Consider the following 14,754-nt stretch of genomic DNA (forward strand, 5'->3'; position numbering starts at 1 on the left):
GCCTGAATCAAAGTCTACCTGATTGTTTATTGGATTTTCTGCTTCTTTGTTTACACAGCTACATTTCCATCTCTAGCCCCTACAATTACCCTGTCAGTTAATGCTTTTGTGTCTCCATGGATCGTTAAGATTTCAGGGACTATGGGCATATAAAGACAGACATACAAAATAATTAACTGTTAAGCTTATCCTACTAATTAATTTTCACTAATATATGCAAGTGTACAAACATATTTGCATATATATTTTTGCACACATGCGCATGTATATGGACATAGAGATATATCTATATAGAGAGAAAAATGCCTTTCTATATATTTATGTCTGAATATCACATTTGAAAGTTCTTACCATGATATATCCAGTGTATCATAGGTGAACTAATCTGAATAAAGAACTAATCTGAATAAAGAGCTGATGCAAGAGTCTCCTAGGACCCTGCTGTCTCATGAGATGTTTTCATTTCTGAGACTTGGGGACAATCTGGGGATAGTTCTAGAAGATGAGTCAGTGGGGTGATTGGAGGCCTATGCCAGCAGTTATTTAGCAATTGTTATCAAAGTATTTAAATGATTTGTTTTTCCTACTGACATATGTCTCTAGATAGCATTAAATAGTTTAATAACAAGTATGGTTGTATTAGTGCAAACTTCCCTGAATATGAACACTGCTGATGACAATTTGAAGCCTGGTATCTTGGATTTCTATTAGTTCTACTGATGTTCTTGTTTATGCTTTAGGTTTCCTCTCCTAATTCTTCTGCTGTTCCTAGCTTCGTGTGTCCTCCGATATCCCCACTTTTGTCACTCACTATAAAGGGGGTAATAGAAAATAAAAACCATATTGATTGGGTCCCTTAGAAGTTCACACTATCCCCAACCAAGTTCTGGTAATCGCTCACAATTCAAAAAAAAAAAAAAAAAGAAAAAGATTCCAGTAAGTTTAAACGACTCATCTTGGAACCTCTTCTTTCTCGCTCACTACAGCCCAGACACCCTGGTTTTCTTTCACTTCCTCCTATGCATTAAGCTTTTTCCCATCTCAGGGCCCTTGTTTGTTGTTTCACTCAGCCACAATCTACTCCCCTTTGCCTGGTTTGTTCTTACTTTCTGGGTCTTAAGTTGTGCTTCGCTGTCTACTCAATTTAAAATAGATGCTCCATATTATTCCCTCTCTTACATCACAGCACTTCACACAATTTGTAATTATGCATTGTTAAGGGTTGAATTGTATCTCCTTTCCAAAAAAAAAAAACATATGTTGAAGTCCTAACCCTCAATACCTCAGAGTGTGACCTTATTTCACTATGGGGCCTTTATAGAGGCAATCAAATTAAAATGATGTCATTAAGGTGGGCCCTAATCCAGCAAGACATGTGTCCTTGTGCAAAAGGGAAATTTGGACACAGAGACACAGAGGGAAGACAATGTGAGAACACACAGGGAGAAGATGTCCATGCAATTGGAGTGATGCATCTACAAGCCGAGGAATGCCAAGGATTGCTGGCAAACACCAGAAGCTAGAAGAGGCAAGGAAGCCTTCACCCCTAGAACCATCAGGGAGAGCACGGTCCTGTAGACATCTTGATTTGCCACTTCTAGCCTTGAGAACTGTGAGACAGGTGTCTATTGTTTTAAGACACCCAGTTCCTGATACTTTTATAAGGCATCCCTAAGAAATAATACATGCATTAATTGAGATTTATTATTTATTGTATGATGTCTGTCTCATTAGACTTTTAGCTTTATGAGAGTAGGGTATGTTTACTTACCATAATTGTTAACAGCAAAACAGAGGATGGTGTCTGGCACCTATTACTAGTGGAATATTTGTGGAATTAGTGAATTACTGAATAAGTGGATGCATGGATAATATCTTAATGCAAAGTCCTTCAAAAGAATTTAGAATCTCAGATTGTTCAAATAAACCACTTAAAAGTAACACTAATGTAATCTTAAAATCAGTAATCATAATGCTTCAAGTAGGAAAAGAAAATTTCTGATGCTCAATTATCAAACACTTCTAACCAGTTCTGATTAGTTACTAAATTGCATGTTGTGGGATGATTCCCCTTAAAAAGGGAAAGCATTGTTCTTCTGATCTTACCAAAAGATTACCCTGTCATGTTTTAAGATAAAAAGCACAAACCATCTCTTCAATCTTCACGATTTACATTAAGAGAAATATAAACAGGAATTGCAGAAGTACACATTTTCTCTTTTGAACGTATGTAATTATAGCCTTAAAGAATTACACAAGCAAAAGTGATGGCAAACATATTTAAATAGCTGTCCCACTTTAAGGGATCTCATTGCACAATAACCTTATGAACAGGCACATAAATACATTTTCAAACCTGGGCAAACTGTAATACACGAAGACCGGGAGATAAGTAACAGCAGGCATGCCGTTGGCTTCCTGCTCCATTGATTTTTATTCCCATCTTTCCACTGATCACTATACACATTCACACACCACACATGCATACAAACACGCCACATAACACGTTTATACCATGTATATAAGCTTAAATATGTATCTATATGTATTTCTACTGACACATATGCATGACATTCTGAACATATCTTACTATGACATGCCTTGGTAAATGTGACTATTGTTTGCTTTATCTCAGGATTCACTTATGAAGGGATTTGGAGTTTTGAAGATTTAGTAGGTAACAAGGGGAAGCTGAGGCAGAACTTTTATAATCCAAAGTAAGTGGTCAAAATCAGCTGTTCGTAATTTATTCTTATACTTCCCAGCAATGTAGATCTGGCAGATTAATTCCCCCTTTCCACAGATGGGAAATCGGGGCCTAGAATAGTTAACTCACAAGCTCAGAATTTTAATGCTAAAATGACTATTTTTTTTTTACAGTATGTTCAGAATTTAATTCTAGTTCTAACAACCCATGTGTTTCAATGGAATCTTAATTCAGTATTTCCACATAAGAATATTTCTTACATATTGAACTCCTTATTCAATCAATTCTAATGTAAAGGTTGATTTTTTAATACAGATGAGTGCACTAACAACTCTAATTTCACAGTCTTGTGCTATTTTTTAGCTAACACAATTATGATTGACTTCCTATGTAATTATATATGCTGGACTAATGGTTTATTCACACTTGTAATCTCGAATAGATATTCTTTGAAGAGCTATTTTTACACGAGTCCTTGCTTGTTGAAAAATTTTAGGCATCAGAAGTGTTAATTATACATAGAACTAATATAATTCTAGATAGATAAAAAAGTATGTTCATTTAAAATTATCATGTGGACATGTATTACTCTATCTTCCCCAGCACTCTTCTTTCTTCTGGATAAAGCAGCCCCTTCTTTTAGATGGTGAACACATAAGGTGGTTGAATGAAAACTGCTGTCTCCCTTTGGTCATAACTTCTTTACCTACTGTAATTTGTGTAAAAGTAGGAACTGACCTTGGCTATGATAATAATAGCACATTGGCTCCTAGCCACAAAGACTGACCTGAGACCGGTGGGTGGGACTAAGAGTGGGCTTGGCTGTATGCTAAGCCAGTTCTTCTCTCAAGAGTTTTAACTGAATTGAAGGTGGAAGGGAAGAGCTCTCTCCTTCCTAGTAGCAAAGCTGGGCACTTGTGAGCCAGGAGCTACCAGCAGACATTAATCTAGCCCAGGACTTGTCAACCTCAGCAATGACATTTGAGGTTAAAAAATTCTTTGTAGTTGGAAGCTCTACTGTGCCTTCTTACCTCTATCCACTTGATACCAGTAGCAACCTCCTCCCCAAGTGTGACAACAAAAAATAGCTCTAAGCTCTGCTAATTGTCACTTGGGGATCACACTGCCCCAGCTGAGAACCACAGAACTAGCTTCATGTAAAGGCAGCAATAGGAGAAATTGAGGCCAACCATTCAAGAGAAGTAGGGAATAGACAGAAAGAAAAATATATCTGTTCAGGACCAGTCATGGCCAAATATATCCTTTTCTTTTTGATTATGTAAACTGTTCAATTCCTTTTTTTTTTTTTAAAGTAGTTTGATTTGTTCTTTTGTCAAGTGCTATAGTAAGAATCCTGAAACAAAGCATGGTCTCTCAACAAATAGTGCAGGGACAACTGGATACCTACATGCAAAAGAATAAAAGTGGGCCTTTTCTTCACACCATACACAAAATTTAAATAAAAATGCACTAAAGCACTAAAACTCTCAGAAGAAAGCAGGAATTAATCTTCCTAACCTCATACTTAGCAATGAATACGATACCAAAAGCATGAGCAACCTAAGAAAAAATAGATACTTTGGACTTCATCAAAACGAAAAACTTCTGCACTTTAAATGGCATAATCAAGAAAGTGAAAATCATAATTCGAGAGATTTGTATATTAAATACATAAAGAACTCTTACAACTCAAAAATAAAAGCACACAAAACCCAAATTTAAAAGTGGGAAAAATATGTGAATAGACATTTGTCCAAAAATACGTATATAAATGGCCATTAAGCACATGAAAATACGCATCAGGGAAATACAAATCAAAAACAATGAGATGTCACTTCATACCCACTAGGGCAGTTATAATAAAAAAATCAGAGAGTAACAAGTATTGGTGAGGACGTGGAGAAATTAGGACCCTTAACCACTGCTGGAGGGAATGTAAAATGGTGCAGCCACTTTGGAAAACAATCTGGCAGCTCCTCAAATGGCTAAACAGAGTTATAATATAACCCAGCAATCCCACTTTCAGGTATAGGCCAAAGATAAATGAAAACATATGTCCACCCAAAATCCTGTATATCAATATTCATAGCAGCCTTATTCATAATAGCCAAAGTTGGAAACAACCTAAATGTCCACAAGTGAAAGGATAAACATAATAGATGAACAAAATGTGGTATAACCACGCAATGGAGTATTTTTAGCCATAAAAATAATGAAGTATTGACAAATACTACATTGATGAATCTAAGTGAAGGAAGCCAGTCACAAAAGATCACATATGATTATTCTAATATGAAATATACAGAATAGGCAAATCTATAGAGACAGAAAGAAGATTCCTTAGGCCCTGGGAGATGGGGGTTGAGGGCTAAGACAGTGACAGTTAAAAGGGATGAGGAGTCTTAAAAGGGACGGGGATTCTTTTTGAAGTGATGAAAAAGTGAAAGCAAAGTAAATAACTATAAACAAGAAAATGGCTGCATAAATTGCTGTAGATTCATTTCATGATATACTTTGCAGTCACGTAAAGAGTAGAGCTATTTTTGACTTTGAAGGTTTTCCAGAAGATATTGTTAAGTGAGGAAAGAGGCAAAATAGCATGTATAGTATGATGTCATTTTTAGATGTGTGATAAAAGATATGTGTGTATAAGTATGTACAGTATATTATGAGAATGGAAAAGTGTAAGGAAGGGTACATGCTAGTTAACATGGGTTACCTGTGCAGCTATGCATGGTATGTATTTGGGAGAGCAGTCATGTAGATGGAAAAGGAGAGGGATGAGGAAAGGCTCACAGTGCACTAAAGCTGGGAGGAAGGAGGGGAATGTATTGCACTTAAAAACAAAGCACATTTCATATTATCCCATTGAATCACTTAATGATCTGATTAACTATCATTTCTCTGCCAGGTTTTCTAAGTTTACTGTATCATTTAACAACCTGTGGGTTAGAGTCTATTATCTCCATTACCTCCAGATGGGGAAACTGAAGTTCAGAAGGCTTAAAGAGCTTGCAAAACAATACTGCTGGGGCAATTTTGATAAACAGGAAGGACTCTCACCTAAAATTTGTTTTGGATGTCAAGACTCATGATGCCACAAACACACCAAGAGGATATGAAAAGGTTTATCACTTACATCATGAGGCTTTCCGGGGAGAGCAAGGCTGGCCTCTCGGACTGATTCAAAAATGGTTTGAGGCAACTGGAAAAGGAGACCAGCTAAGGTTTTTATGGTAGTTAGCAGGTAGATTCCCATCTGTAGGGAGAGGCTTGTGTTTGAACTTTATTCCAGTCAGTGCCAAAGGAGGGAGCACTTGGGCTTTCAAAGCAGCTTGTCCAGGAGATGTGGGGCAGAAGAGGAAGAGAGAGAGGTGGGACCTACAAACTATCAGCAGCCAAATGTCAAAATATGGAGCAAGACTTTTTATTACAGATGGTTATAAAATTTTATTTGCCAATATTTAAGAAAAATGTTTAGTTTTATATTTATAGCTGTGTGTGTATAAGTGAATCTCTTGTTTTAGTTAAAACAATTTAAATGTCTAGTTTTGTGACACTTAATTGACAATACCCAAAATATAAAGTCGTATGTGTAAGACAGCATGCATGACCAAATACCTCAAATTTCACAGTCCTGAGAAATATCTACTTCCAAAAATCAGCGAAAATTAAATAATCAACACATTTAGCTTTTTTTATATGGTTATAAAATTAATAGAAAAAAATCTGTATGATCAGTATTACTAGAATATAAGCTCTGAAAGTATCTTTTTCATCACTACAGAACATAAGCACCTACATCTGTGCCTTGCATGGGATAGACAATGAATGAATGGGGAAATAAACTTGATAAACACTGTACATCTTAACAAATAAAAGCTAGGTATGAGTTGAAAGAATATGCAAAAATTTTACAAAGCCCAAATATATCTACTAGTGGGAATATAATTATATAAGGATTTCTAACTAATAACTCAAATAATAATTTAAATCTTGGAAACTTTTTAATTGTGGAAAACAATTACTTAACTTATAAAAAATCAATTTTTGAACAGTTATCATCTATTTTAATAATGTCAAATAATTTTTGGTTGTTACTTTGAATTCCTAATATTAAACTGAATAGTATTCAGAGGAAATGATAATGAAATAAAATTGAATGCACAGTATACTTGTTAACACATGCTGAACTCAATTTAGAATGTTTAAGAGGCTTGAGTTACTAGGAGGCAAGGAATACACTGCAGCCAGCCACTTCATACTAAACTTTTTATTAAAACAGTCCTTACAACATATTTAAAATGGCATGTTCCACAGTCAAATATTTAAGAAAAAAAATCTATATGCAATTATTGGCACACAAATTTAAGAACATAATTAAAACCAAGCCAGATCTCTCGCTGTATTTCTATATCTATATACATATAGATATATATCCATACAGATAGATATATTTTCAAATTCATGTCAGTGACCTGGAATACCTGAGGTTTCAAGTTGTTGGTTTTCCAGATAGTACAAAACATTTTTCATCCACTTTATAAGGGACATGGCAGATCCAGAAAGAATAACTTTGGTTAATAAATGCTGTCTCCCAAAGATCAAACAGAAGTCCTCAATGGGATTAAGGTTTATCTTCAGAGGTTTCTTCCAAGTGGAGGTTGGTCTGTGATGTAAGGAATGATTCCCACGTAGCAAGGCACTGAATAATGGAAACACACCATGAGGCAATCAATAACGGTTTACTTTCAGCATTAAAGGATTAATAAATTCTAACACATCTGTTCCTATTGCAATCTGTTCTATTCTTCTCTCCTATCATCTTGTCAGAATCCTTGTCATTTTCTACATATTTTAATTCTTAATGAGGGATGCTACTGCGAAGGGGAAAACATATTAAAGGTTAAAAAGATTAGCAAGGATTAGTTTGCTGAAATAGTCTACTATTACCCCATATCAAGAGAAAAATAAGAGCTCCACGTTATAGAGAAAAAGATGGAGCCACTTGGAGCTGAGGAGGAGTGATGATACAAACACACTTCAGTCTGATTTGAATCCCATTACATCAAGTGTGAATTTGAGAAAGTTGATTAACCTTTATTAGTTTCTTCAGCTACAAATTAGGTTAATGATAGTACTTACCACTAGCACAACTGTGAGAATTAAATTTATATAATCTGTATAAATCTCTACGCAGAATGCATAACATAAAGTGAATGCTCAAAAAGTTAGCAACTGTTAGGATGGTCTGTCGGGAATGGGTGGAAAGACTTAAGTTATTAATGTGCCACAGGAAATGACACAGGATTGTAAGGGTCTGAAGGCATTCAGAACACATAAACATAAATGTGGCCTATTTGATTTTGCCTGAGGATGACCTTCCTAATAGACCAGTCTCAAGTATCTGTATGAAGTTTATCTACAGCATAATGTTAACAGTCTGAACGCACTTAGGATTCTTCTAAATCATACCTACTCTAATGTATATTCAGCCTGAGCTATAATGAATTTGGAAAGCAATTATGTTTTTTTTTTTTCAAACGTGGATAGACGGCCATAGACATGTATGTTTCTACATAATACACTCCAAAGTTGGACTGAGTAACGCTGGTCCACCTGGCTCAACTACCTCCATGTCACTTCTTCTGCCTCTAATCCTTTCACAGCTTTAATGTGTCCATATCGGACAACCAGTGCTAATAACAGACTAGAGATTTTTCAAACACTGTAAAAACTCAAACATTTAAAGCTCTCAAATTATAAGTGTGTTGCATTTCAAAAAGTATGTATTCATATAATTATGTATGTGTATGTGTATGTGTGTGCGTATGCACAAACACATTTTTTTCAAACTGAAGATTTAGAATATGGGAAATACTATGTCAATTCAGATTTTCATAAAGATTACATACTGTGATTTAACTCTGAGATAGGCTCCAATAACTTAGGAAGCTAATAATAAGCTAAAAGATTTGTATAATTACAGGAGAACAGTAAAACATTGAATGACCTAATTGTCAAATAAAAAAGGCACTGGGTAAAATTTACCCAATAAATTACTGGGTTAAATAGTGGGTATTTATTTTGTAATATATTTTGAAGGCCAAACTTGGGGTAATGTAGGCCTCATTAGAATAATCAAGTTTATCAAGACTTTAAGGGATACTTTTTCTTTAAGTAGCTTTAGAAGGTACTGAAAGTCAAGTACAATCCAAGAAGCACAGTAACTGTAATGAATCGATTCTGGGATTTGCTTTTATCCTCCGGTAAGTTACTAACTTTACGATATTCTAGTTCCTCAGATATATAATAATAATAGCCTCTCTCCTAGGGATGGAGAAATGACAAAATAAAATAGGAAGAGGAGGGAAGGGGAGGGGAGTAGAGGAATCAGGGTCAGGTAGTTACTACAGGAGACACCTAGTAAGAGTGGCCTCCTCTTAGACGGTACAGGAGAATATCTTAGATATCTTTAAGTATATCTAAATGCTTATACTAATGAAAAGGCATAAATTACTTCACATTTAGTATATTTTTCAAATTTTGGACTGTAAGTAATTTATAATTGTCTAAACTACACATGATTTGGGGGGCATGGAGGGTAGACATACAAAAATCTCTTCACTCAACAAATATTTTGGAGTTCTTACTATATGCCAGGCACTGTGACGGTACTAGCGCACAGCTCACAAACCAATAGAAATTAGGATTTAGCATGAAACCCAAGTAAGCAAATATAATCAACTATAGGATCTGTGATGTTACAGGACATGATGGGAGTAACAGTAATAGGATCTAAGATTGGAGTGTCCTAATGTTTCCTAGTGGAAGTAATCACTGAATGCAGACTAAAAGATGAGCAAAAGGTAGACCCCATAAATCTCAGCATGTTTGTGAAAGGTCAGTGTGAGGAAGTATAGAGTAGTGATCAAGAACTCAGGTTCAGGACTTCTGTTGCTGACCCAGAGGGTGTAACAGGGACTGGAAAGGCTCTTTTGCCTAAATCAATCAACCCAGTAGATACTATATATATAAAGCAATGGTTTTCAACACCCTGGAAATCAGGCAACAAAGGATAGTGGCCCCTGAGGAGAAAAACAAACAAACAAACAAACAAAACCAGAGTAAGCTCCATGATTACCCCAGTGTTATGGACTGAAGCCCTAATTCTAGTACCTAAGAAAGTGACTATATCTGGAGATGAGGCCTTTAAAGAGGTCATTAAGGTAAAATAAGGTCATATGGGTGAGCCCTAATCCAATATGACTGGTGTCCTTATAAGAAGAGGAAATCTGGACACAGAGAGGAAACCAGAAATGTGAGCAAGGAGGAAGAATCATCTGAGGACACAGCAGGAAGGTGGGCATCTGTAAGCCAAGGAGAGGGACCTTAGAAGAAAGCAGCCTGCTGACACCTTCATCTTAGACTTCTAGCCTCTAGAATTGTGAGGAAACAAATTTCTGTTGTTTAAGCCATCTAGTCTTCGGAATTTTGTTATGGCATTTGTATTGGGCTGTTCTTGCATTGCTATAAATAAATACCCGAGACTGGGTAATTTATAAAGAAAAGAGGTTTAATTGCCTCACGGTTCTGCAGGCTGTATGGGAAGCTGGTGCCAGCATCTGCTCAGATTCTGGGGAGGCCTCAGGAAGTTCACAATCATGGCGGAAGGTGAGGTGGGAGCAGGCATGCCACATGGCGAATGCAGGAGTGGTGGGGGCAGTGCTAGACACTTTTAAACAACCAGATCTCATGTGAACTCAGAGCAAGGGCTCCCTTATCACCAAAGGGATGGCCCAAGCCATACATAAGGGATCCAACACTATGATCCAAACACCTTCCACCAGCCCCAACTCCAACACTACGGATGACATTTCAACATGAGATTTGGGCGGGGATGAATATCTAAACTATATTAGCATCCCTCTAATATACCAGCTTGTTGCCTTAACAGAATTTCCAGGCCATGGTGAAGGGAGACATTACCTGGCTGACTCACTGAGTTAAAAGGATAGAGCTAAGAGTTAGAGAAAATGCAGCTAGAGTTCATAGACCAGAGTAACAGAGAAGAGAGTGGTGTATAGAGACAAACCTCTGGAGATGTGCGGAGGATGCACCATACCAAGCAGAATACTGATTGGCACATGCACATGAGAAGACTACGAGACACAGGGTAAAAAAGCCATCGGGAAGGATTAAACAGTATCCAGCATTCTCATAGGGCCTACAATAGTACAAGATCCCATCAAGCAGACTGCAAAATCACTTAATTCATTATCTGCAAAATTTATCACTGTCAGAACACACTATAAAAAATGTTAAAAAAAAAAAAAAAAAAAAAAAAAGCTTATTTGGCAGAAAAAAAAGAGACCAGATAGAAATATGGATCTATAAATAAATGACATAGTAACTACATGAGTACATATGATATATACTTTATTATTTAAACGTATTAAAATATATGAATTAAAAAAAGGAAAATCTTACAGGGCTTGTAATACATGTAGAGGTAAAATGCATGACAAAAACAGCATAAAGGTCAGGTGGAAGGGAATGAAAAAACACATTTGTAGGTTCTTATATAGGCAATATAATACTACCTGAAGGTAGACTATGACAAATTTAAGATACATACAGTAACCTAAAAATAACCACTAAAATAATAAAAGAGTTATACCTAATACAAAAGAGTTATATCTAATACACCACAAAGAGATGTAAAATGAAATCATGTAAAATTGTCTATCAATTCAAAAGAAGGCAAAAGAAGAAAATGGGAACAATGTACAGACAGGACAAATAAAAAACAGCAAGATAAAAGACTCAAATATACCAATAATCTACTCAAATGTCTATATGCTAAACACACCATTAAAAGATGCAGATTGCCAACCGAATTAAAAAAAAGACCTACCTATACTTTGTTTAAATTTCTTATAAATATTTTAAATATAAGGACAAATATAGTTAAAATTAAAAGGATTAAAAAATATCTATATGGCCAGGCACGGTGGTTCATGCCTGTAATCCCAGCAGTTTGGGTGGTTGAGGTGGGAGGATCGCTTGAGCCCAGGAGTTTGAGATAAGCCTGGGCAACACAGTGAGATCCTGGGTTTATTTTTTTTAATTAAAAAAAATTATATATATATATATGTTTTATTGTAACACATGTCAAAAGAAAAGCTAGCATGGCTACACTAGTATCAGAAATGTAGATTTCAGAGCAAAGATCATTATCAGAGATAAAGATGATCATTTCATAATGATAAAAGGGCCAACACATCTAGAGGACATAATTTAAAATGTTTACACACATAAAAGAGTTTCATAAAAACTGAGAGAAATACAAGGAGAAAGACAAATCTACAAGCATAATTGATTTTGATACCCCTCTCAAGAACTGACAGAATGTGTGGATAGAAAATCAGCACTCATATAGAAGATCTGAACCACACTATCAATCAAGTTGACCTAATTGAGATCTACAGGACAAAAGCAGAATACATATTTTCTTTCACGTGCCCATAAAACATTTACCAATATAGATCACATTCTGGCCATACAAGAAGTCTTGATAAATTTTAAAAGATTCAAGTCATATAAAGTATGTTATTTGAACATAATGGAATTAAACTAGAAATCAGTAACAGAAAGATATCTTTAAAATCACCGAATATTTGAAATCTAAACAGGACAATTATAAAAAGCCTCCAGTGTCAAAGGACAAATCAAAGGAGAAATTAGAAAGAGTTTTGAACTGAATATGAAAACACGACACAGCAACAATTTTGGTATGCCATTAAAGTAGAACATAGAGATTTTTTAGCACTAAATGCCTACATATGAAAGGAGGAAAGATTTCAAATCAATGACTTTAGTCTCTACCTTGAAAACCAAAAAAAGAACAATTAAATGCAGAAGAAAAAAAAAAACAAAAACAAAACAGAAAAGAGCAAAGTGGGACTCGATGAAAGAAAAAAGAAAAACAATCAAGAAAAATCAATGAAACTGACATTAGATCTTTGAGAAAATTAAACTTTTAGCCATGCTGCCAAGGGTCAGGAATGAGAGGTTTAATGTTAGTTCAGACTCTACTAAAGGAAAAAAGAAAATTATGAAGATCTTTATGCCTCTACATTTGACAATTCCTTGAAAGACACAAATTACCAAAATTCACCATAGAAGAAACCAATAACCCAAATGAATCTGAATTTGTAGTTAAATATCTTCATACACATACACAAATTTCCAGGCCCAGAATTCTTCACTGGTGAATTACAGCAAACATTTAAGGAAGAAATCATACTAATTCCATATAATGTCTTCCAGAAAATTGAAGACATGGGGATGCTGTCCAAAATACCAGAGCCAAAGATATTCCAAGAAAAGAAAACTACAGACTATTATTCCTCCTAAACATAGATATGAAAATTCTAAATAAAATTTTGGTAAATCAAATATAGTAATTTCTATAAACAATTATGCATCATAACCAAATGGAGTTTATTCCACGAATGCAAGATTGGATTAACATCCAATTATTTATCAAATGATAATATTAAATGCAACATTATCTCAATAGAGAGAAAACATTTATCAAATTCTAATGTCCATTCCTTATTAAAAAAAAAAATTCTCAGCAAATTAGGAATAAAGGAGAAGTTCCACAACCTGAGGAACAACACCTCCAAAAAGCTACAATAAACATCATATGCAGATATGCAATAAATATTAGCTATTATCAGTATTTTATTGCTTTTCAATAGCAAAAAAAAAAAAAACTGAGTTTCATAAACCACTCACAAATCTCTTTCACCAAATGTCAAGTTTAAAAAAGAAGGAAATACAAAAATTCCGAAGTATATCTTTAAAAAATCTACCCACAATGTTTACGAAACAGAAAACTATTAACTGGGTGGAGAGGGCTGATGGGAACAGCACCACACTTTACATTTAGAGAAAAGCCCTCAGTTTCCTTTGCAAACCATCTTTCTGCTAGAGCTCTCTGGTTTGCTCTCTGCAAACCCATACACAATCTTGTATCTGGTACCCCTGCAGGGCAGCCCCAAAGCAATTACTACTTTCAGAAGATATTAGGTATTTTTAATAACTGCAAAACTATCATTTAAATAAACTTCTGAACATTATCCAGGTAAAATTCAAAATGAAATTCTAAGCAGCCTGCTCTATTTAGAATTCTTGTCTAATAAGTGATTCAAATTGCACCAAAGATGGTGTTAGTCCTCAAGTGAACAAACTCCTATCATTTTCATATTCTGCATTAACTATGCTAGTTTAATAAAGGTCTAAGATATTCAGCAGTTGTCCATGCTAATTAGTGATGTGAGCTAATATTTTCATTTCTAAAGTAAGTACTAAAAGGGATAGTAAAACATGATAAGACAGACAAATTAGCTATTTCATGATTTCCTTATCTTCCATACCAGAAGCAGAAAAAGTATGTGTTTTGAAATACAGAATATTATAGAAAAATTGACATAGGATAGCAACAGAAATAACATTAACAACTGTCATATACTGATATGAATATTTGGTTAGGCATTATAATGATTGCTTTATATATCACCTTCTTTAAGCCTCACAATGACTACTGTGAATCCTATTTGACAGGTGAGAAAGCTGAGGCTCAAATGGTCTAAGTGTGTTTACATTATAAATCTCATCAATTGTATGCCAGTATTTTTCCATCAACAAATGGATAGTCAATCTCCTGAACCATCACCAGGGTACATTTAATAAGTCACTGGGTCATGAGAATGAGATGCCTTTCTTTCACATAGTAGAAGGATGATTTTGGAAGGAGAAATAGGTAAGAAACCCCGATTGCTGGGGCATCAGGCTGATCACATTTTAGGAAAGAGTATTTACAAAAGGTGAGTGTATGGAAATTAATTCCCTTCATGTATCTTGGAAATTCTGTATATATTTCTAGGAACGTATCTATTCTTTGAAGAAGACTGAATTAATACATGTCAGGAATATGGTAAGTGCTCAGTAAATGCAGACGACGCTATAGAGAAGGA

The 14,754-nt window shown here is 35.1% G+C and overlaps 1 protein-coding gene across 2 annotated transcripts in view; it reads right to left on the reverse strand.

Moving 5' to 3' along the window:
- Positions 1-6,960: 6,960 nt before the first annotated feature.
- LOC105485449 (sorting nexin 7) overlaps positions 6,961-14,754 on the reverse strand; it is a 108,355-nt gene continuing 100,561 nt past the window's right edge. For both annotated transcript variants that reach the window (XM_011747805.3, XM_071074422.1), the window contains one exon: positions 6,961-7,412. In XM_011747805.3, the coding sequence (XP_011746107.2) occupies positions 7,335-7,412 (78 nt within the window). In that variant the 3' untranslated portion in view covers positions 6,961-7,334. The remainder of the gene's footprint in view (positions 7,413-14,754) is intronic.

This window comes from Macaca nemestrina, chromosome 1 (assembly GCF_043159975.1).
Source record: "Macaca nemestrina isolate mMacNem1 chromosome 1, mMacNem.hap1, whole genome shotgun sequence".
Classification (NCBI taxonomy): Eukaryota; Metazoa; Chordata; class Mammalia; order Primates; family Cercopithecidae; genus Macaca; species Macaca nemestrina.